This window comes from Terrapene carolina, unplaced genomic scaffold (genome assembly GCF_002925995.2).
Source record: "Terrapene carolina triunguis isolate 2854851 unplaced genomic scaffold, T_m_triunguis-2.0 Scaffold131, whole genome shotgun sequence".
Taxonomy (NCBI): Eukaryota; Metazoa; Chordata; order Testudines; family Emydidae; genus Terrapene; species Terrapene triunguis.
The window spans coordinates 3,816,300-3,840,740 of NW_020664482.1; the positions used below are offsets into that span (position 1 = coordinate 3,816,300).

At 46.5% G+C, this 24,441-nt stretch overlaps 1 protein-coding gene across 1 annotated transcript in view; it reads right to left on the reverse strand.

The window, feature by feature from the left end:
• The window catches only part of GPC3 (glypican 3), a 253,518-nt gene that overhangs the window by 135,541 nt on the left and 93,536 nt on the right, over window positions 1-24,441 (reverse strand). The window contains exon 3 of the mRNA XM_026653014.2: window positions 5,323-6,017. Within this exon, the coding sequence (XP_026508799.1) occupies window positions 5,323-6,017 (695 nt within the window). The remainder of the gene's footprint in view (window positions 1-5,322; window positions 6,018-24,441) is intronic.

Consider the following 24,441-nt stretch of genomic DNA (forward strand, 5'->3'; position numbering starts at 1 on the left):
CAGTCAGGGGACAAGGAGCAGGGGAGGTTGGATAGGGAGTGGGGTCCCGGGGGGGCAGTTGGGGCAGGGGGTCCCGGGGAGGGGGCAGTCAGGGGACAAGGATCGGGGGGTTGGATGATGGTAAAGGACAGGTGGGGAGTGTGAGGGTTTCTCAAACATTTAAAAGGGAGCGTGATGCCAAAAAGTTTGGGAACCACTGTACTAGATAATTAACTTTTCTTTGCTCATAATTTGTGTCAAGCTGCGCTGGGATGGTAACTGGAATTTAATTAAACACATACAAACAGCAGATACAATTTATTTTTATTAAAGAAAAACAACCTTAAATGTTTGCATACCTAAACTTCTCTTATAAAAACATGATTCACATTTACAATTAAACGATTTAGTAAACAGAGGGATTTACTGTAGTCAATGAATTAAACTGATTATTTCAGGTCAGCCCAGGAAAAATTTCAAATATGCCTACCAGAGAGTGACTGGAGCTTAAGTTCCTACTCGTCTAAGTCTCTTGAAAAATGAAACAATCTCCTAAATTCCTTAGGCTGCCCTTCAAACTTTTAAAAGTAGGAGATCTCGTCCCCTCCTCCTCATTTTTATTCACAGACTGGAAGAGAGAGACACGTTTTCCTCTTTTTCAACTCCCAATCGATTTGCCGCCTTTGAATGAATTAGTCCAAATGAAGTAAATATTCCTTCTGTGCCTGCAGAACAGGCTACTGCTGTCCAAAGCTGGTTTAGCTCTTCAACGGCCTCTGGTTCCGGGTGCTTAGCTAGTGACTTCCCCCAGGTTCAGTGATGTCACTTGCTTGAAAACATGTACTGCTCGAATGGTCCCCTCCCGCCCTGAAAGTTGTTATGGTTGGCACAAGCGGCTGGTGATTATTAGATGCCCAGGTCATAGCAGCATCTTCTTCAGCAGCTCGGCATCTACCCTGGTACTTTGCTTGATCCGGCCGCCTCTTTCCTGCCTGCAATTTAACTGTGCTGTTGGGTACTTCTTTTGTCAAGGTCCCTTGAAGTTCTTTCCAAATTTCAGTAGCATCAGCAACTCAGCAGCGATCTTCCCGCCGTTTGTCCAAGGCTCTGGAAGCAGGTTTCGGCGTATTCAGCATATCGTCTACATTGCTCTCCAGTCCAGTGCTGAGTACTTTGGCTGGGGTAGTTCCATCTGTTTGGTCACAATTTTCTTCACAAACTGTCATCAGAATAGGCCAGCTCTGAACACACAGCTCAGAACAGTCAACCACTGAATTCCACTGTACATCCTGGGGGAGAATGTCTGGCTCCGCCTCCTCCCTTCAGTGAGGCTGAAGCAGAGTGGTGGTTATGTAAGTATTTTGCAATGTCAGCACAAGATGCTAGCTAAAAGCTGCATCAAATGAGCACTGCACCCATGTGTTACAAGTTTCAGGTTCCCTTTGTTACCTTCTTCTAGATTTCTTCTCCTCTTTGCTACATTTGCAGCATTGCCTGTGACAAAGCTACACAACCAACACTTGAATTTTTGTTCCGTTTGTGACAGCTTTCACCGCTACTTCTTTTAAGTACTCTGCGGTACGGGCATTTCCTGGTGTAGCAATTATTTCTGTAAGACAGACACCCCGCTTTCTTTTGTCACACCAGCACGTATTGTTGGATCATTGTGTACATTGCTCCACCCATCAAGACTCAGGCCAGGTCTACACTACAAACTTACATCAGTATAACTACATCGCTCACCACACCCCGGAGCGAAGTAGTAATACCGACCTATCCCCTGGTGTAGACAGCACAATGTTAACAGGAGAGCTTCTTCCACTGAAATAGCTACTGTCTCTCGGGGAGGTGGATTAACTACCGGAGAAGCTCTCCTGTCACCGTTATAGTGTCTTCACTGAAGTGCTTCAGCACACCGGTCCAGCTGCCACGCTGCAGTGTATTAAGTGTAGACCTGCCTTCAGATTAACGAAGTTCCCGTCAATGTTTTTTGCACACTGTTCAGTTTCCTTTTCATACCCTGTATCCAGCAACCTTCCAGCAATGTCTGCTCTGCCGGGTGGAGTGTAGCCTGGTCATAATGATTGAACCATGTCAATGAAAAGTTGGTTCTGAACAAGAGGAAAAGGAGAATTTATTGCATAAATGAACCCAGCCATCTTTTCATCTAAGGAGTCTGCGTGGAATTTGATGGTCCTGGTTACGAACTCAGCCATGGTTTTACTGGATGATGAAGAAAGTATTTTTTTCAATACAGGTAATTTACTGTTTGACACCTGTTTATTTGCAGCAGATGATTCTGAACTTGCAGACGTTGCAGATGATGGACGTTCACAACCTTTTATGTCTAAGCTGGGCTCTGAAACAAAATCATAAAAACAAGTCACTCTCACTCACTGAGCATTACTCAGTGCGCTGCTTTAAAAAAAATGAGATTGTAAATGAAAGATTCCTCCTACCGCAGCTGTATGTAGCACTCTTTAAATGGTTTAATTTATTCTAAGCCTAGTTAATAAATCATAAGGATTTTCAAAATCTATTTAAACCCTTATCTGTAGCAACATACCAAACATCTCGGGGGAAAAAACATTTTCAAAAAGTTTAAATTCATAAATGCCTAATAAAACTTTACTTTTAAACAGGTTATCTTCACCTAGGATGTTTGATTATATTGAGCAATAAAAAATCATGTCAGAAGTCCAGCAGTAATAGTACAAATGTACTTGATAAATACTCCCACAATAAACTAACATACCAATTCTATTCTGAACACCAACATTTTGAAATTCAGAAGCAATCAAAACACTAACTTATGACCATAATCTAAGTTATCATCATAGCATATGTTAGGATATAGATGTGAAGGAATAAGCTCTCTAACAGCATAGTAAGGACGTGGTAGGCAGTCCATAAGAGTGGTACAAAAATAAGTTTACTAACCAGTTGATCCAGGTTGTTCAGATATGTCCGCAACATCATCTTCGAAGTCACTGCCATCTGAGGAGCATTTTCCATAATGGTGTTTCATTCTGACAGCCAGGACTTGTCACACCATTTAAATTTTACATTACACCTGTTCCTTTTTCACCCAGAAGTACAGGAATTTCTTGAAAATATTCCCAGAATGGGTCTCTTTATGACCTGCAGCCATGGCAGGTTTTTTCTCCAGTTCCCAGGTGTTGCAATCAGTCCCAGAGGCTGTGCCCTCAAGAATATCGTCCCTTCTTCCCACAGCTTTCACACCAGAGTTGCTCCTTTCCAGTTGCACGCTCCGCTCCTTCTCCCTTGTTACGTAACTCCCCCGCCTCCCCCAGGAAAACAAGAGAACTAACAACAATCCAAGGCTTTTGTTCGTGTAGCCCATACGCCTTTTGTGCTGCAGTTTTGTATGTGTTTAGAGACAGAGAGGGAGGCAGTTCAGAAATCAATGATTTCTGATTGCGTCTCTCTTCGTGTACACATGCAAGGAGACAGAGCAAGGCCACTTATCTGAAGTGCCCAGAACCATCTATCCTGGTTGTTTCTGGGCAGATCAGTGTTTTCCCATGGGCTGCAGAGGAAGTTTCCATGGTGGGTGCAGTCATAAATATTCATAATTGGAGAACTGAGCCAATCAAAGCTCAGGTAGGGAGAAGCTATAAAATAGGAGTATGAGACCACCCAGGTGGGCTCAGTGGAGGACGCCAATGAGAGACATGATGGTGTTTCCTGGGGTCAGAGGCCAGGTTTCAATGCCTGTGTGGACTTTGCCAGTCTTCTGTACCGAATAGCAAGGACCCTGGGGCCCTCAATCCCTTCGTACAGTATATGACTTACTCTGACATATTTATAAAGCTAGATGTTCCCCACCCCACCCCCACTCTCTCTTTCTATAGAAAAGCAACTTTTCACTCAAAGATTTTGACAGAGACTCATGGATTCAGCATACTTATTTTTATGTGAATGTTGTAAGAGATTATAATAAGTTTAGGCTTGGACATATTTTGTATTAAATTCAGATTTCATTTTAAACAGGGTTAGTTTTTAAAAAGAAAAAATTTTAATTTAAACACCAGCATCAAAACATCCAATTTAAATAAAAGAAATTTGAAATGAAAAAAAAATCATGGATTTTTATCCGCCCTGGACTGTACAATACAGGATGTGCTGTCCTAGCTGTATGGAGCAACCAGACAGCTAATGTTAAACTAGGAAGGAATGTGGTCCCACCTCCACCATCTGCATGCAGTGCTTCACACCCCAGCTGAAATCCTGAGAATCCCCCATTGATTTCTCAAGATCAGGGGTCAGCAACCTTTGAGAAGTGGCGTGCCAAGTCTTCAGTAATTTAAGGTTTCACGTGCCAGTAATAAATTTTACATTTACAGGGGCCCCTGACAGAACCCCAGACTGGCAGTGGACTGAGTGGGGCTGGCGGCAGGGACCCCGGCTAGCAGGGGCCGGCGGACGGAACCCCAGATCGGCAGCGCGCTGAGCCGCTCAGCCCGTTGCCAGTCTGGGGTTCCGTCTGCCACCTGCGCTGCCGGCCTGGGGTTCTGACTGCCGGCTCCTGCCAGCCGGGGTCCCAGCTGCCGGCCCCACTCAGCCCGCTGCCGGGGCCGAGACCCCGGCTGGCAAGGGGCCGGCAGCGGGCTGAGCAGGGCCGCTGGTCTGGGGTTCTGTCCGCTGGCTCCTGCCAGCCGGGGTCCCGGCCCCGCTCAGCCCGCTGCCAGTCTGGGGTTCCGTTCACCCAGGCCGGCAGCGGGCTGAGTGGCTCAGCCAGCTGACGGTCTGGAGTTCCGGCTGCCAGCTCCTGCCAGCAGGGGTCACGGCCGTCGGCCCCGCTCAGCCCACCTGGGGTTCCGTTCACCCAGGCAGGCAGCGGGCTGAGCGGGGCCGGCGGCCAGGACCCCGGCTAGCAGCAGTGTGCCAGTAAAAATCGGCACACGTGCCGTAGGTTAACGACCCCTGCTCAAGATGTTCAACATCACAGCAACACATCTCGTACTGACACAAACTGAATGAGGCTCCTTTGTCTATAACCTCTGAAATCAGCTGGTAGGAACTGTTGCTGAGCGATCCAAAGAGGGACTCAGTCACCACTGCACATTCCCAGCGCCTAAAACCTAGACTCTAGGTCCTTGCGCCTGAGCCAGGAATTAACCCCAGTTCTGCGATACGGCAGTTTCAGGTAAGTCTTAGAAGTCAGAATGAATCGGGGGAGGGAGCCTGGGGGGAAGAGTTGTTTGTTTTAATGGACGTTTTTCTAAAATACGTGAGGCTCCACATGTTCAATGGATAGCCTGATCACATGGGAAAAGATGGCTGTAACAAAGAGTACATAGAAATATTTAAAAGACTCACTGATGCAGATAGCTTCCCTCCATTCTTCTGAACATACATGACCGAGTCTCGTATCAACAAGAAGAGACTGAGCAGGACATGCTCCATGTCATAGATTCCATACATGCCTTTGGTCAGCCCTTCCAGGGACCGAATATATTCTCTCCAGTAGTTATCTATCTCCACAACGTTGGCCAGGCACCCTTGCATGACAACACTGCAGTATCCGGCACAAGGCTTCGCCATCAGTAGCCCTTGGCAATGAGAACAGTACCACATCCTCAGCAGCGCACGTCCACATTCCTTGCTGAATTTTAAATGGTCGGTAGTATTTATGACTTCGATCCCCAGGTTGAGCGCTTGTAGGAAGGCTCGCGTGGCCTGCAATGACTTTGACACCTGGGTCATCATAATCTTGGGGTAGTTACCAAACACCCTGAGGTCCCGCCTTGCTACCCGCAGGCATTCTATCATTTCTCCGGAGAGGTCAGGGAAGCCTGGGTTCATCAAGTGTGAGTAGACTAAAGGGAACAAGCTGTCAAAAAATTCATTGACCATGTCATTCACATTGATGTCAGAGCCCAGTATGTAAAGCGAGATATCTGTAAAAAGTTCTCCGACAAACTTAAGAGCTCTGGACCCCATGTTCTGGTAGTGGTTCCTAAACATGGTGTTGGTGTAGTTCCTTGCATGCCGTGCTACAATTTCGAAGGCTTCTGAAAATAAAAGCAAAACAAAACAAGGAATTAAAAGACAAACTCTGAGATGGGACAACAAATACTACAATATGTTTGTCGCTAAGACTGAGGTCCTATTCACACTGTTGTTCATCCACTGACTCATGTCTACATCTGTAGCTGTCACTGCTAGAGTAGAACTATATCATATCAGAGGCAGCGTATAAGATCTGAGGAGTTTATAAACGCTTTAAACACAAGTTACATTTCAAACAACAAAAGCTATGAGCTAGTTAAATTTCCGCTTTTAAAGAAAATATGGATTACAAAAATGGGGTAGTATTGCAAGTCCACTCTGTCTCTCAGATTGATTTGAAATTAACCAGAATTCTATATCAAGTCTCTTAATTTAAGATGGATACATACTCGACACCAAATTATATAGAATGTCAAATCAGGAAATATTAAACGCTGACATTCTACCATGGAAAGGAAAATACTTATAGGTTCATAGAGGTTATCGGGATTGAACTTTCTGCACTGATTCTTCTTTTGACATTTTTTTTTTCAGTCACTTTAATTCTTGTGAAAGGTATTGGGGACTAGATTCTCTGCTCGTGTCCATCGGCACAGCTCCATTGACTTCATTGGACTCATACCAGGTAAGTATCCAGTTCCACCTCCTCCCCGTCGGAAAAGGAGTTTATTCATGGAACAGGCCAATGAAGGAGCATTTCTAGAAAGAAGGCAGCTAAGTATCCATCACTGATCCCTCTATGGAAACAACCAGCAATGGTGCCAAACATGAGGGTGAATTTTTGTGAGGCTCACCATTAGGTTCTGGACTGAGACCACCGATCAGTTCAGACAGACCAGAAAAGGCTACCCGATACCACTGAATTTCACTGTAGCTCCCTAAACCACATTAATGTCACATTAAGCAGAAGTAAATGTTAAACAAAATTCCATATGCTCATGAAAACATAAGAATGGCCAGACCCATCATCCATCTAGCCCGGTATCCGTCTGCTGACAGTGCCCAGTGCCAGATGCTTCAGAGGGAATGAACAGAGCACAGTAATTTTGAGTGATCCGTCCCCTGTTGTCCAGCCCCAGCTTCTGGCAGTCAAAGGTTTAGGGTCACCCTCACCAATCAGTGAAGTGCGGCTGACAGTATAACAGGGGGCTCGCCTCAAAAAAAAACCCTTTCAATGTGAGACATCCTCTGGGGAAAATACTCTTCCTTCCCTTCCTCTCCAAATCCACTCCACCCCTTGCCCACCCCACCCCTAGCCAGCTGTCCAGGTTTTGGTGGCTCCGTGCATGACATTTCTCAATTGAGAGGAAAATCTGTGATTCTTCTACCCCCATGGTCCCCTCAGCAGTGGAACAGGCATGGAGTAGGAGTTGGGAGCCAGTCCCTTCTGCAGGCTCCAGAAAGACGTGGTGAGACACAATGCATGTGCACACACACCCTGCATCTCTAGGGATGGTGGGGGAGGCAGCTGGAGGCTGCTCCAGTGGTGGTACCAGGGGCTTAGTTGCGGGCTGGGTGGGAAGGACAGGAGTTACCTGGCAGATCTAGGGGGGAGGGATAACTCAGTGGTTTGAGCATTGGTCTGCTAAACCCAGGGTTGTGAGTTCAATCCTTGAGGGGGCCACTTAGGGATCTGGGGCAAAATCAGTACTTGGCCCTGCTAGAGAAGGCAGGGGGCTGGACTTGACCTTTCGGGGTCCCTTCCAGTTCTAGGAGATAGGTATATGTCCATATAAAACAAAAACATCTGGGTGTGAGGGGGACTTGCCAAGGGCAGTTAGCTGAGGGGTGCGGGTTATGGGAGAGGAGTCTGGGGAGTTGGCAGTCTGGCGAGGTCACTGAGTGGGGAATGGGCAGAAGAGGGGAGGGAATGGGGTAGCGTCAGTGGGGCCAGTGGTTTTTCCTAGGCCGTGGTGGTGCAAATTCTGCCTCCTCCCCGTTCTCAGTGCTGTGTTGAGGCACCAGCGGGATGAGGGCAGAGGGTAGCCAGAAGGAAGGTGGAGAGGTTACCTGGCAGTCTGGAGAGCAGATGGGACAGCTGTCCCAAGTGTGGCACAATCCCCAGGTGGTCTCTCAGCAGGGAGGGGAGATAGGGCTGCCCCAGGCACACCCCCACCTGCTGGCAGCCGTGTCTCACCCTGCACCTCTCGAACCATCATGCTGCCCCCTCCTCAGCACCTCACAGGGGTAGCAGGGGGGTGACCCCAAGGTCTTTGCCTGCTGGGGGATTAGTTGGGTGGGGAGCAGGTTACCGCTAGCCGGTCAGTTGTGATGGCTGTTGCTGTGGGAGGGGGACAGGTCTAGGGAAGGCAGCGTCGTCCCCTAGCGATTGAGGGGTGCGGTTCAGGGAACCCTGCCTGGTGCATGTGGGAGGCGTGGAGGGAGAGCTACTTGCAGAATGAGGCTCCACTCAGCATAGACTAAAGGATCCAGAATCTCCCATGCTTTCCCTGCACTCTGGATTTTACCTGCTTTCCACCAGGTGAGTTCCTTAGGAACCTTCCAGCCCCAGGCAGACACCTACAGCCAGGTGAAGTGTGAAACCCCAGCCCTTGTGAATGAAGGCAACAGACTGAGCCCTTACGAATTATGCTGCAAAATGGGGCGGCCGTCTCGAATGCCTGGCAATATCAAAGCAACAAGGGTGCGTGACATGAGGAGCTCGCCAAAATATTAATGTTTCCTTGTTTGAAAAGACAAGTCCCGTCCCCCCCTTGTGTTCCTTTCAAGTTTTTCCATGTGGTTTTATCATTCAGATGAAGTTATCTGGAGAGGATTCAATATAGTACTTAGACATCTGTATTCAGGGCCAAACTGCCTTCAGATATATACACAACTCCCATTGACTTCATGAAGGCTGCATATGTATTTCTGGAGTTAGAATTCCACATTTTCCCAATCCTCTCTCCAGGACCCAGGGACATTCTGCATGCATCTCCTTCACACCACGAACAGGACTAATTAAAAGCACCTCCGGCGATGGGCTCACTTAGCAGTTGTGGTCTAATTGTATACCGATCAGTATTTTCCTGCTCAAATGGTATCAAGGTGATATACCCTCAGTTCCTCTCTCTAGGGATGCAAGTGAACAAGTTAAAGAGGAGCAGATATCCCCGCAGACAGAACGGTAAGTCTTTCGTATGCTAGACAGCTGCATTGTTCTAGGTCCCTCACCCTCCAGGGTACTATTAATAAAATGATAAAAATAACGAACCGCCTCTTGGTTCACAGGTCGCTGACACTTCCCAGCATAACAGCTTTGATCTGTGTCCGTCTGGAAACACGAATCCAGGCTCGATTTGCATGAAAATCATTCATGTTTAATAATTGAAGGAAATGTTGAATTTTTAATCCATAGTGTTCTTTTCCCATTTGTTAAATCTGTGTTGGAGCAGAATGGAAACCGATGAACGCTGGCTCTCGATACCAGCGGGATCACAAGTTACGTCACTTTTCCACAAGATGGCTGCTGTCAGCTAGATCAGCGACCAGCCCTCTGCCAGGAGATGGGCCCACTTGGGGGAGGGGCACTATCATATATTGCAGAGATCGTTTCTTAGACTGTACGGGTCTCAGGGCACGGATTGTGTCTTGATCTGTGTACGTACAACACTTAGCATGCTCGGGCCCTCATCTTGATTGGGATCTGTAGACGCGACTACGATATAAATCTTCAATTCTATGCAAAAAGCTACATTCTGAGAATGTTAAAGCTGAAAATTCAGGTGCCCCAAAGGTTAGGAAATGCCCACGTTAGGACTGTGTATGCATCCTTAACCCACCCCCGCATTAATCCATTATGATAGTTCTACCCAGCCTCATGGAAGATGTCTGCAGCACAGCCGGGAAGAGAACCTGCTCTGCTTGGTGTCCCTCTCATCACACAACCTGTGGAGAGGGCCCTACAGAGTCCATAGCACGTGTATCATAATGCTTCGGCACAAGGAGGACAAGTTAAGGTTGTGCCAGTAGAAACACCTGAAAACAAGAGTTTCTTTAAATAGGACACTGAGATGAAGAAACATTTCTTCTTTATACTCAAGAGCACGGCGAATAGCTTCTGCCTTGACAAAAACGACAAAGCACCTTTCAGGCCAATGTCTTTGAGCGCCTTGTATAACCTGTACCAGGTTTTTCATGCTGTGTCTCACCATTCACTTTTCACCTCTTCTCGGTTGGTTGCCTCAGAAAAGTCATCCTTCTTCCGTTTCCCCATACCTCTGTGCCTTGCAACCTAGCATCAGAGCTAGGGGAATCTTCACTGATTCGAAAATATCCCAAACTCCTAGGCAAACCCCTACAGCTATGGATGCTTCAGAGAGGAATCAGGGACAGTGGTGTAACAGAAGAGCAAGCACTCAGAGTCCTGCTGCTTTAAGGGTCAAGAGACTTACTTAGTTTTTTTCATAACAACTGGCAAAGAGTCTCTGTTTTTTGTTTCTTGGAACCTTTGTCTTTACCCCTTTGAGAACGTAATAGGGAAGCGGAGGACACATGTCAGCGCCTTGATTGGCATCCTGCTGCCACGGTAGGAAATTTAAAAAGCTACCCAGTGAAGGCTCACAGATCCAAATTATCCTTCCCCAGCTCCCTGCTAAAAAAACACCACCACATCTTCTGTTTTAAAATATTCCTCCAAAACCCCAGATAGTTTTAAAACTGACGCCAGCAAGTGACCCACGGTCAAATTCCAAGTACTTCAAAGAGGAGAAAACTTTTGAGCTTCAATCCCCTGTTTGCTCACAAGAGTGGATCAGTAGGGAGAGTGGAAGGGAGGTATAATGCTGCCGATCCCGGGACTTCTCATTCCCAACAAATTCAGTGACCTGGGTTTGCTGATGGTAAAAGTAGCCCTGCCTAGGACATGGGGTGGTTGAAACTCTTGCAACTTTAGTTGGAGGAAGATAGCTTTAGAAAGTTAAATAAAACTGTCGGAAAGAGGCCAACTCAGGGTGGCTTGTAGGTCTAGCTACGGCACAATGTTCTGTAAAAAGAACAGTGACAAAAATCCCTGACATCTGACAGCAGTGACACAAATTCTGTGCTTGGAGATGCCCTCAGAACTTCCAATGGACGTGGGTATCAAAGGACAAAATATGGCCCACCAACTCTTTAAGGGGGAAGTTCTATTTCAGGTAGCACCATAAATTCCGAAAGGCACAGACAACACACTTTGATCATGCTGTGCAATTTTTAATCTGCTTTTAAACTATTTCTCTTACAAGAAATAACTGTATTAAACACCAGGCGTTAAATATGGCCATGGATCCATCTTTCTGGTGTCAGCGGATCACAGTTATAACCTAATGACCTGACCGTAGGCTACGATTCAGGAACGTAACCCTATTCAGGGCAGTAGTTATGCATATGCTTAACGTAAAAAGTATCCAAAAGTGCTTTACAAATAGATATACAAATTATACACTGAGGTCACTTTCATCCAGCACTTCATCCAGCTCTGGGGTAAAACATGAGAGTTGTTTAACAATGCACTATGACACTTTTGGTCAGAAGTGAAGAACACTGCTGTACTCAATTGGAATAGGGAGGGAATTCAGACAGAATGTTAGCAGCAGTGTTATCAGTTGAGGACCAAGCCCTCAGCATCACATTTGATGCACTTATGCTGTATGATCCTTTGACTACAGTAATACAAGTATAAAGGCAATTTAGAATGGATGGCAGAGTACATGCTTACCAAAATAGCTGACCCCTTTCTCTAGAGTGCAGGTAGCAGGCAACAATTGGTTTGAATGGACATACTATTTATGCAATCAGACCTTCCATCCAGCAATTTAAGGAGAGTTACTGCAAGGCTCAAGTAGACTGTAAGGCATGACGCCAAAGTCTGAATGACTTCAGCTACTTAAGTGCAATAACTCCCCAGAAATGCGGCGCATTGAGTGTCATATTACCATTACGAAATGGAAATGATAAAAAAGAAAATAACTAAAAAAGGTCATAACAGTCCATTGAGTGGGGAGTATTGACATAAGCATGAAATCACTCTGCTCTCAGCTTAGATCATAAAAATATGTTGCTTAATTGAAAAGCCAGCTTTTCTGAAAAGGGTAGGTGCTCCCTTGAGCTGCAGCTACTTAAAAAGACTGCTTCAGGAGTCAGAATGGCTCAGGCTTAAACTGGCAATATCTTGACAGCTTCTACAGGCTGCAGGCTCCGGTAGAGTTCAGAAGCACACACAGGCTGAAATCTTGTTGGGTTGTAGGGCATGGGATGGGATGGGGGAAGAGAGACAGGAGAAACTGGTCTTCCCTAGTCAAGGGTTTGGAAGTAGAGTAGGTCCCAAAATGGGGTCCAGCACGAAAGGCTCAGAAGCAAAAGACAGGACCTGTCAATCTTTCTACAGCTGACTGAGAACAATATGGCTGCTGGGAATGCTGAAGAATTGCCAAGGAATGACGATACATTTGTTAAAAGAGAGACAATAAATCCCATCCAGAATTACACTGTTCCCAATTTCCAATATCCTAACCTCAGATCATTATTTCCCCCACTTTATAGTCTCAACACAGAATCCACTGAAGTTTCCCTGTATAAACCTTAACAAACCTTAACTATGCGGGCAGGGGACTGGACTCGATGACCTCTCGAGGTCCCTTCCAGTCCTAGAATCTATGAAAAACCTTACCTTGTTTAGTAAGAATGCTTTTCAGAAATGTATTAACCCCTGGTAAAAGACCAATCCTGCAGTCCTTATTTAGACGTCACTCCTTGAGACCTGATCCTCTGAACACACACATGAGTAACTTTACTGACATAAGTAAAGTTACTTACGTGCATAAACATTTGCATAAATGGGGCGTTCATGAGCAGCTTTCAGTTATGCATTGCAAGAACAAACAGATTTTGTGTTTTCCTTTACAAGTGCATTTACTTTCCTAGCTCTGATGCATAAAATGTTACTAAACACAAAAAAATGTTGGATACCTTATCAGTGACATTGCCCCCCCACAACAATGTATCATGAATATATCTCACGTGTTAACAATGGGAAACATTTCCCAACCTATGACATTTTTTCCTTTAGCTTTGGTTATAATGTGCAATTTAACTTCTAAGGAATTATTTTTGATTCACAACAGCCTTTTTGCCTCTGATTTCTATCCTCTCTTCTCCAAGCATGAAAATAAATGCAATAAATAAATACAGGCCAAAGGATGGCTAATTTACACACACTGGTTAGAGAGTACCCAGCAGCCTTACTAGAATCAGGGTCTCCTCCTTCCATGGGTTTGTGTCTTGGCTGTTTCAGACTGCATCAGAAACTCAAGCTGGGATTTTCCAAGGAGACTACAAGAATTAGAAGCCAAACTCACATTGAAATTTGATGAGACTTGGGCACCTAACTCTTTTGCCCTTTTGAAAAACCTGGCCCCAGTGAACAAGTAATAAACCCAGAGGCAAATTTTAGCATTTTTAGGACCTTTCTGCTTTACCTTACGTGCCCTCGTTAGTAGCTTTCCCTGCTGATCCCCACTTTGTCACCTCGGCATGTACGTTTACACTCATTTTGATCACCCAGGGAATGCCAAATCAATTCACGTTTCTCTACCTTGTCACTGACACTGCAGTTTCTGTCAGCACAGAACCAGGCCTGGGGAATTCCTTAGCCCATGGAAGAGATCATTCATGACAACCAGAGGTTTTGCTTCAGGGTTAGAAAGTTGGAGAAAAATTCACCAGTGAAATTAATTTACTCTCAACACAGCACTTAGCCCCCCGCCCGTGCTTTCCACAGCCACGTTTCTGAAACCTTTCAAGGCCACATAGACTTTTCCTAGTGAATTTTCAGTTGAAGCAAAATGTATTCACCAGGGGAAACTTGATTATTCATCATGAAAACGCCCAAACGTTTTTGCTTTCTGTCAATTTGCCAAAAAATATAACTTCTGGACTGGGAATATTTTTGCACTGTTCTAGGCTGGAGGCTAGAACCAAAGCAAAAATCATATGGGAAGAGTGACAGAGCAGGAAATACGTCTTCAATATAACTGATGAACTAGACAACTTCAGACTTATTGCTCAGGATTGTATTACAGAAGCACACGGACAAAACCCTACTGAGAGAGCAACAACTGCTAGAGGAACAATTTGTACGATCCAGTGCTAGTCATTTTTCAAGCTGCTCAAAATATTTAGTTACAAACTTGGAAAAGGTTTGCAATATATTGAGCAGAAAGGAAATAAAGCCCAAGAATGTTTCCCTTGGCAGTAATAAAAGAAAATTCAACAGACTTGTTCCATTCTGATTTATATTCTACTGCAAGTTTTTAAAAAGGACACCAACCAGATAGACAAGGCTAAAAGTTATGCCTCTCACATGTGGCATAAGTCACCAGATGGTGCTACTATTGCAAATGGTCTTTTCAATTTCGTTTCTCTTAATGCACTGGGTGTTGGATATTAGAAAAATGCTTTTTGTCAGCTGTGGTGCAGTTCCTTTTCCATTACTGCCAACCCCAAACATTTATTTTTTTTATGAGTCAGGTCCCAAAAAATCATGGGATTGTTTAGCCAATCATGAGAAATTAAAAAGCAACAACTTTTGGGTTATTTGATTTGCTTTCTGGTGTCTGAGCAGGTATATGATTGTAGTGCTTTTCTCTACAATTCTCACGATAATTCTGGTGGATGGGTAATAGAGTGGTTGCCATTAAAAAGTTAAGCCAGCTACCATACAGCAATACTGCCTACCTTTCCCTGTGGCTAGAAGAGGGAACAGGGTAGTGTAGTAACTGCGGCAAATACAGACTTTTTTCAGTGGCAACTGCTTACTGCTATATATTAAAATGTACAAAAATCCCGTTTCTTGTTCTCAGAATAGCCTCACAGTGAACAAAGGATCGACCTGGTGCCCACTTGCTATGACAGAACAACGCACTATTTGCATGCATGTTAATTCCCATGATTAAAGATGGATGCTCCCAATCTGGATTCCCTCTTCTCACACGTGTCATCACACAGGTTGTAGTTATCTGGTTTCACATGTACGGCAAAAACAGTTTTTAAATCACTGTTGAATTCCTTGGATCAGTTTTATTTCATTAATAGACACAAATACAGAAAGTTTAAAAAGATACATTCTTGTGGCATGAAACTTTATGTAGCTTTTCTCTGGTCTAATTAACATACAGTGTTACAATGAACAGAAAAAGTCCTAATTAATTTGTACAGTTTTCTGTAGGAGGAAAATTCTTGTCATAATTTAGTACATTAACATGGAAGGAAACAAACGGAGTCGTGTCGCCAGTCAATTCTTTAAAAGGCTGAAAAACAAGTTAGCAAAGATGAAAACCTAATTAAAACTAGTTAAGAGCTCTAGCCGCTTTCACTGCTCTGTTAAAAAACTAAGGCCTCAGCTTAGCCAATATATAAACTTTAGACTCAGACTTTAAGGCCAGAAGGGACCATCGTGATCATTTAGTCTGACTTCCTGCACATTGCAGGCCACAGAACCTCACTCGCCCACTCCTGTAATAGACCTCTAACCTCTGTGAGTTACTGAAGTCCTCAAATCATGGTTTAAAGACTTCAAGTTACAGAGAATCCACCATTTACACTAGTTTAAACTGCAAATGACCCATGCCCTATCCTGCCGGGGGGGCGAAAAAATCCCAGGGTCTCTGCCCATCTGACCTGGGGGAAAATTCCTTCCTGACCCCAAATATGGTGACCAGTTAGACCCTGAGCATGTGGACAAGACCAGCAGCCAGGCACCTGGGAAAGAATTCTCTCTAGTAACTCAGAGCCCTCCGCATCTAGCCTCCCATCACCAGCTGACTGGGATATTTGCTACTAGTAGTCGCAGATTGGCTTCATGCCATTGTAGGCTGTCGCATCATACCATCCCCGCCATAAACTTATCAAGCTCAATTTTAAAGCCAGTGAGGCTTTTTGCCCCCACTGTTCCCCTTGGGAGGCTGCTCCAGAACTTCACTCCTCTGATGGTTAGAAACCTTTGTCTAATTTCAAGCCTAAACTTGTTGATGGCCAGTTTATATCCATTTGCTCTTGTGTCCACATTGGCACTTAACTTAAATAACTCCTCTCCCGCCCTGGTATTTAACCCTCTGTTGTATGCTCTGAGAGCAATCATATCTCCCTTAGGGTTACATTAAACAAGCCAAGCTCTGAGTCTCCTCTCATAAGGTAGGTTTTCCATTTCTCGGATCATCCTAGTAGCCCTTCTCTGCACCTGTTCCAGTTTGAATTCATCTTTCTTCAACATGGGAGACCAGAACTGCACACAGTATTCCAGATGAGGTCTCACCAGTGCCTTGTATAATGGTATCAAGTATCAGGAGGTAGCCGTGTTAGTCTGCATCTACAAAAACAACAAGGCGTCTGGTGGCACCTTAAAAACTAACATTTATTTGGGCATAAGCTTTCGTGGGTAAAAACCCTCATTTCTTGCATCTGAAGAAGTGAGGTTTTTTACCCACGAAAGCTTATGCCCAAATAAATCTGTTAGTCTTTAAGGTGCCACCAGACACCTTGTTGTTTTTGTATAATGGTACTAACACTTCCCTGTCTCTACTGAAAATATACAGCTTTAATCACGTTAGTAGGCATAGCCCCATTTACTTCAATGGCACTCATCCAGCTCTAAAGTTACACATGTGCTTAAGCACCTTGCCAAATCGGGGCTGAACCGAAAGCTTGCATGACCGATACCTACTCCTACATACCCAAAAAAGTGTATTGAGAATTCATGTTTGCTCTTGTTCCTTCAGATCTAAAAGCTGTAATCCCTGCATTTTCTGAGCATAATATGGTGTAATCCAAAACAAGATCTAATCTCTACCAGTGCACTAAATAATTCTAAGAATTTGAGTTTGTGACAGATCACTCGATCCATGACTAAGCCTGAAATGCTGCTTCACTCAGTGTTTACAATTTGTATGCCGTTTTCTGCTGCCTTGCTGATGTTTATAAGGGTCTTCTCTGCAGGGTAGAATGGGCAGATACAGGCACCAGACGTGCCCTGACTCATTCCTTCTCCCCACTCCTCCTGTATGTGGCCTCTTCAGCAGTTGCACACAGGTAAGATACTTACTAAACTCCTCCCTGACCAGAGACGTGGGCTGTGAAGAACACCTGCCCTCCCCAGACTCCCACTTGGCCCATGCAGGGATCTGGAAAGGGAGGAATGGGGCTCCCCCTGGACTTGTTCCTTCACCAGGTACAGTCGTTCCCTGGCCCCATGCAAGGGTCCACAGAGCTGAGGAGCTCCCCACCTGCTCCCCCACCTTCCCCAATTCCCAATGATCCCCAGCCCATTGCAAGGGAACAGCAAAGAAGGAGTTCCTACAGCTGCTCCCAAGCTCACCCCATAACTCCTGTTGCACCCCAGCTCAAAACGGGGGCCCTAGCAAAGGGGCACACTTTCTAGCAAGCTGCTGAAGTCATATATCTGGGTATTTGTGCACCTCTTTGAGAAGTCATGTTACAGGGAGGAACAGGAATAGGTACAAAAGATAGAGCTTACGGTGGAAACGTAGTGAAGGGGATAAAGAGGATAGAGAAGACGGAGGCCAAGAGGTATGAGAGAGGAGTATCAGCAGAGATGCAAGAGGACAAGCCTGTGAAGCCAAAACAAAGCCTATACTCACCAAGGTGAAAGTTACCCCGTACAGAGGTACTGCACGAGGCCTACACACCACTTACGTCCGCTGGGCACAAGCGTGAATTTCACGCAAGCGACTAGCAGCACTCATAGGGTACATATACACTGCATGCTGCTATGGGCGGCGTGTCGTATACATACCCCCGGAGTCCCCCTCGCACGGGTATAAATAGCCGTGTGGCTGGCGAGGCTTAGGACAGGAAAGACACGCCTGAAGGGTGTGTATCCTACAGGGCTCCCTCCTCGCCGAAGCCATGGCTCCCTGCCTATCCTGCTATCTTCAGCCTTCCGCCGCCAGAGTATTTCACTGATGCATGTAGCTACCCACCACAGCATGGACGCAGCCTGCTTTTCACTGTGGTGTGTAGCTACACACACCCTACATGCCACTGACACTGGTGCATGGTGCAGACGTAGCTATAGGGTTCCAAGTAGCTGAAACAGAAGGCAGGGTGAGTACAATATGTTGGCTGTTCTTGCTTCACTTTTGCAAAAGTGTGGCCAGCCCCGCCCTGGCATCCCTCCTAGTGACACCCAGACACCGCCAGGCTGGTCTACAACCATGAACCTCCAAGAGCCCTCAGCCTAGGTTCTGTCTGCTCCCCATGCTGGTGCACTAGGTAGGGAGAAGGGCTCCCTGTATCTTCTCCCTCACTAGCTCATCTGCACTGGAGCAGCCATGCTCTGGTTCGACATCTTTTCACTAAGAGCTAAGCAAAAAGTTTGAAAGCAAGTAGGCGCCTCTTACAGCTGCAGCTAACTCTTGCTCTGATAATTATTATTCTCTTGTCAGAAATGTTCTTCCCCTAATTATATCTGCCCAACCGCACGGCAGGCTCAGAAGCCATTTATTTTTAATTGTTCGGTTCGTACAGTGCCCCACATTTTGAAATACAGTCCCTGAAATTTCTAATAAAAATAACACTCAGAACACTGAAAATGTGTTTCCATTATAGTCTAGGCAACCGACTGACTGCTAGGCAATTAACCCCACTGTAGTTCATCCATTTATTATGGATATCCCACACACAGAAACTTTGTTACGTTGAGTTAAGGTCGCTAGACTTCTCCAGCCCCCAACACAAGTTAGTAAGAGCCAGGACGTAAGCGGCTGAGTCAGTTTCCCAATATTCCCGTCTCAAACGCTGCAAACTCCCCTTCCACCAACGACAGCCCATGTCTCTCTGACCTCATCTGGAGCAGCCAGTGGGCAACCTTAGCTCCAACCATGTTTACTGCTATGGGCCACATTCTGAGCTGGTATAAATCAGTGTACGTCCAGCCCTGGAGGTAGGGAAGTCTTATTATTCTTGTTTTACGGGTGGGGAACAAACACAGAACACGGGGAAGCAGCTTCCTCCAGGTCAGATAAGAAGCCAGTGTGAATACTGGGAACTGACCCAGATCTCCTCAGTCCCAATCCACTGCTTTAACCACAAGACCATCCCACCATCAACACTCACATAATTTCCAAGGCATCCAAATTCCACTCTCAACACACTACGGTTAAACCAAAGCAGCCACACTGAAGTCACTCCGGATTCACCCCAGTACAACCGGGAGCAGAATTTGGCCCAGCGGATGCTGGACGGTACGGGAGCCGCCAAGGGCAGCTTCTGGCCTTTGGTTGTTGGTTAAGTAAAATCAGTATCAGCTACGTCAACACCGCCACTGAGATCAGCCAGCCGCCGGTTTTCAGCTGCGTTCATCTCCTCGAAAGGACGCTGCCTCGGCAGAAGCTGCGTCACTGTGGCTGAGTGCTCTCACGGAGCTGAGCTTTCACAAGTTATCAGAGATTATTTTAGTCAACACAGGCACTTAAGGGAAAGGATCTAACTCCTTCTATGAACCAATTGTCGCCTGCACGGAGAAGCTGGCTGCTGAGATCACAGAGAGGGGGAATACAACCTCCTCCCTTGAGAACACGACTGAGGCTCAGCACATATTAACTGCAGACACTCTAAATAAAGCCAGACGCCGGGAAAGTAAACAGGACGCTACTGAATAATAAGAGCAGCAACCCGCACTTCTCCGAGCCTTTCCGTGCGGGGATCTCAGAGCATTTCGCAAATGTTAATTAGGCCTCGGCTTGTCTTGTCTGTATTTGCCTTATACTAAGGAATCTATGGTGCATCAGCTGGATCTGTGGCTTTACACCTAAATCCTGGGCACAGGTTTAATACTAGAGGGCCTGGTTCTGCAATCCTGACTCAAGCCTGTAGTTTCACTACAGCCAATGGGACTACTCCCATGAGTAAGGGTTGCATGGCTGGGCCTCCAATGTTCTCCCGTTACGTTCTCTTTTACAGGTTATTACACTGCCTCTTCTTATTCCTGGGTCTGTGAAGGTTTGAGGAAGCTGACAGGACGCCAGCAAATTCCTGTTCCAGCCCTTCCACTAACTAGGAAAGCATTACGCTCCGGCTGGCACACTGTGACGTGTTTTGTAACAGTGATGGTCGGACACAAACTGCCCACTGGTGGGAAGAGCCATTTCCCTCCTAGGATCCTGAGCTGTAGCAGCTCCAGCCTTCTCTCATCCTTACATCCACTGTCCCTTCACATAGCCTACGAGAGGGGCACCAAGCATGAGGAACGTATGCTACGCTTATCCCATTTCTCAGTTTCTTACCATTTTGGAGACACACCATTTAGAGACCAGTTTTCAGCAGTGCTGCACCCTAGCAGCTCCCACCAGGGCCGGCTCCAGGCACCAGCTTAACAAGCAGGTGCTTGGGGCGGCCAAGGGAGAGGGGTAGCACCTGCGGCAATTCAGGGGCGGCAGGTCCCTCACTCCCTCTAGGAATGAAGGACCTGCCGCTGAACTGCCGCCGCCGATCACGGCTTTTTTTTTTGCTTGGGGCAGCAGAAATGCTGGAGCCGGCCCTGGCTCCCACTGATATCAGCTGGAACTGTGGGTGCTCTCAGCAATTCCACAGTCTTATGCACACGCTGAAGGAGAAAACAGCTAGAGAAGGGCACATTTCAGTTTTAAGCTTCTGAAGGACTAGAAAGTGATTTTAAAATTGTTAACAAAAGCCTTGATAGTACAAGTATTACCATACTGGCACAGACCCATGGTCTGCCTTGTCTAGCATCCTGTCTGTGCCGGCAGCTAGCTCCAGACGTTTTCGTTTAGAGCAAGGTACAAGCAAACCTTGAGAGGTCAGTTATGGAATAACCTGCCCATGAGAGAATTTTCTTCCTGGCCTCATCAGTAAAAGCTAGGTTTGTGCCCTAACATGTGAGGGTTTATAGCCTATCTAATGTACATGTTCTCAATTTCCATACAACATCTAATCCTCTTTTGACTCCTGTGAACATAATTTTTGGCAGTGAATTCTTGTGACACACCGTACCTCAAAATAACACCCTGTATCCACATATTCACCACTGTTACAGGATTGTATGTTTTGTACAATGCATGCCTTGTGAGGTATCATTTGAAAAGTCATGGTCTGTTGAGCTTTACTGTCCTGTTGCATTGTATGTATTACCATCGTATGTGAAGTTATGAAGTTTTGCTGTGTGTGGCACTGAAATATGGTGAGAGTTTGGAAAACACCCACAGCTAGCCTTTCAGTGGCAACAAAAGAGCAACTAAGACCCACAAGACAAATTTACATCAGGACTAGCCAGTCACGTGTTGATGGCCCATTAAGGACAATCTACTCTCCGAGTGGGCGCCTCCCGAAGACTCCTCCATGAGCACGTAAACAATAGAGGCCCAGCAGGGTACACACAACATGTGATCCCTGACTCCATGTTTGAGACAATATCCTTACACGCACATGGATTGGGGGTATCAATTGAAGACTGTACCATCAACCCAGGGCCTCTCTCCTCCCCCAGCTCAACACCTAGAAGCAAGAACGTTTGGAAAACAAAGGGATGCCTCCTTGAACTGGGGAGAAAGGATGGTCCTAACTAGGCTTTCAAGTTAGTATGAACTGTGAACTGAATTCTGCCTGCAGCATCCAGCAGGGTGAGAAACTGCTTGATTCAAATCTTGCTTAGTCTGATGAAGTTTCGGATTTAGACTGCGGTTTTATGTTTTATTTCTTATGTAACCAACTCTGACCTCTACGCCTAGCACTTATAATCACTTCAAATCCATCTTTCTGTAGTTAAACTTATTTTAATGTTTTCTCTGTACCAGTTAGTTTGTCTAAAGTGGGGAATCTGCTCAGATTACAGAGGGTACGGCATGTCCACTACCCTTTGAAGGAGTGGCAAACTAATTAATGAATTTACACTGATCAAGAAGGTTTTGAGCAGTGCAAGGCTGGGGCTGGGGGGGATTTGCTGGTGTCTGCCTGTGTATAGTTCATGAGTGGCTGTGAAAGCCTGCATACACTTTGGGTGTGTGAGAGCGAAGCCTAAAGGGGCCGATGATGGTCACTAGCAGAGCAGTGCAAAGATACCCTGGTCCAGCGTGTTAAAGGGGACACCGCAGTCCCACAGTCCAGCTTGTACCCCGGGGAGTGTCACAATTCCACAGGTTAATTACACATGGAGTAGTTAAAAAACAAACAAAAGAACCTTCATTTTGAATGTGTCACTTTTTAACATCATTGAGTGTCCCCTTATTCTTTTATTATAACTGTTAAACAGGAGGCACCTAAGTGACTTCTCTATAGCATTCATTAACATTGGGTGCTTTCCCCAGGCCCCATCTCTAAACAAAGTTGGTCCAATCTTTTCTCTTCTCCTCTTGTACGGCAGTCTCTCCATGGCGCTAATTACTCTTGTAGGCCCCTTTTATTTATGCTCTCTCTCTTTTGAGACAAAGCGACAGCCCGTATTCCAGGTGAGGGCAGAGCATTGATGATTTCTTGCTTGGAAAAAGGGATGCATTTGATATCCCCTTCTCAGATGTTCCTGAGTAAAACTTTTAACACACTAACAACAGTTACATTTAAAAAATTAAAAAAAAAAAAGCTTTCTGATGAGGGGCTCCGATACCAAACACATTTTCTGTGGCCATTTTGAATTACCATGGGTTGTGTCTCTCTCGTGGAACCTGTTCTTCCTAACGACAAACACTATTCTGCTCTGGGTCTGACAGATGTGGGGATGCTTACAAGAGTGTTGAAAATGTAGTAAATGGTAAGTTAAAAGTGCAAAGAGTCAATGCTGGAGTAAATGGCAAAAGAACACAAGTCTCTTGAAAAGAATCACGGGGACAGGGATGAATGAGGGCACCAAAAAGAGAGGTGTCCATGACCCAGTATTACCCCGGGGTGCCTGAGATACTAAAAGGGAAATGACACACACATAACAGGGAGCTCTGCTTTACATGGATGGTAAATTAACAGTAACCGTGAGATGTTAGTTACCACTCTCAGGTAGAGCTGCCAACTTTCTAATCGCACAAAACCGAACACCCCGCCCCGCCCCTGCCCCGAGGCTCCACCGCCCGCTCACTCCATCCCCCCTCCCTCTGACACTCCCCCACCCTCAATTGCTCATTTTCACCAGGCTGGGGCAGAGGTTTGGGGGGCAGAAGGGGGTGAGGGCTCCAGAGTGGGACTAGGAATGAGGGTTTTGGGCTACAAGAGGGGGCGCTGGTCTGAGGCAGGGGGTTGGTTGTGGGAAGGGGTATGGGCTCTGGGCTGTAGGTATGGGCTTTGGAATGGGGCCAGAAATGAGGGGTTCAGGGTGCGGGAGGGGGCTCAGGGCTGGGAGGGGGGGTTCAGTGCGAGGGGGGTGAGGATTCTGGCTGGGGGTGCGGGCTCTGAGGTGGGGCTGGGGATGAGAGGTTTGGAGTGTATGAGGGGATTCCGGGCTGGGGCCAAGGGGTTCAGAGTGTGGGAAGGGGTTCGGGGTCCAGGAAAAAGTTTGGGTGCGGAAGTGGGCTCAGGGCTGGGGCGCAAGCTCCAGGAGGGAGTTTGGGTGTGGGAGGGGACTCAGGTGGTTGGGTTATGCAGGGGGTGCAGTGTGTGCAGTTCCCGGCCAATGGGAACTGCGGAGCCGGTGCTTGGGTGGGGGCAGCGAGCGGAGCCCCCCGGCCATCCCTGCGCTTTGGAGCCAGAGGGACACGCTGCTGCTTCCGGGGAGCCACACGGAGCCAGGTAGGGCGCCTGCCAGCCCTGCGCCAACTGGACTTTTAACGGCCTGGTCAGTGGTACTGACAGGAGCCGCCAAGGTCCCTTTTCAACCAGGCGTTCCGGTAGAAAATCAGACACCTGGCAACCCTACTCTCAGGCACTGTGTAACATGCCACTTGCAGAATGTAGCCCACAAGCCAGGGTGGCCAGCAAACTGCTTAAATAAGTAGGGAAGGAGGCAAGACCTGCTGCTCCCCAGAGAACAAGGGATGAAATCTTGGCCCTGCTGAAGTCGATGGCAAACAGTAGCCAGGACTTCACCTGGGAAGCGAGCTCAGAGAGCAGCTAAGCCAACATGAAGGGAACCTACAAATTCCTGAGCACATTCAACATTGTGTCCAGTAAAGGACAGCAGCCTACACACACACACACACACACTCTGGGATGAGTCTGCAGGGAAAATGCACAGAATATGGGATACCTCCCCCCCAATAGCGTAAAGACAGATTTATCCTTGAGGCCCTCAGGGTGACTCTCACTTCCTGCATCCCAAGTTAAGTGGGGCCTTTGTCTCAACTGCCTGGGAGAAGAGCCTGGGCCTCCGCTCATTCATGCTGACTGTGAATCTCATTCCCATGGGGATGGAGGAAGAATCTGTTATTTTACCTTCTCTCTCTAATGCGCAATTAGGGAACTCAGTGATGGAGCCTGGCCCAGCCAGCCAGCGAT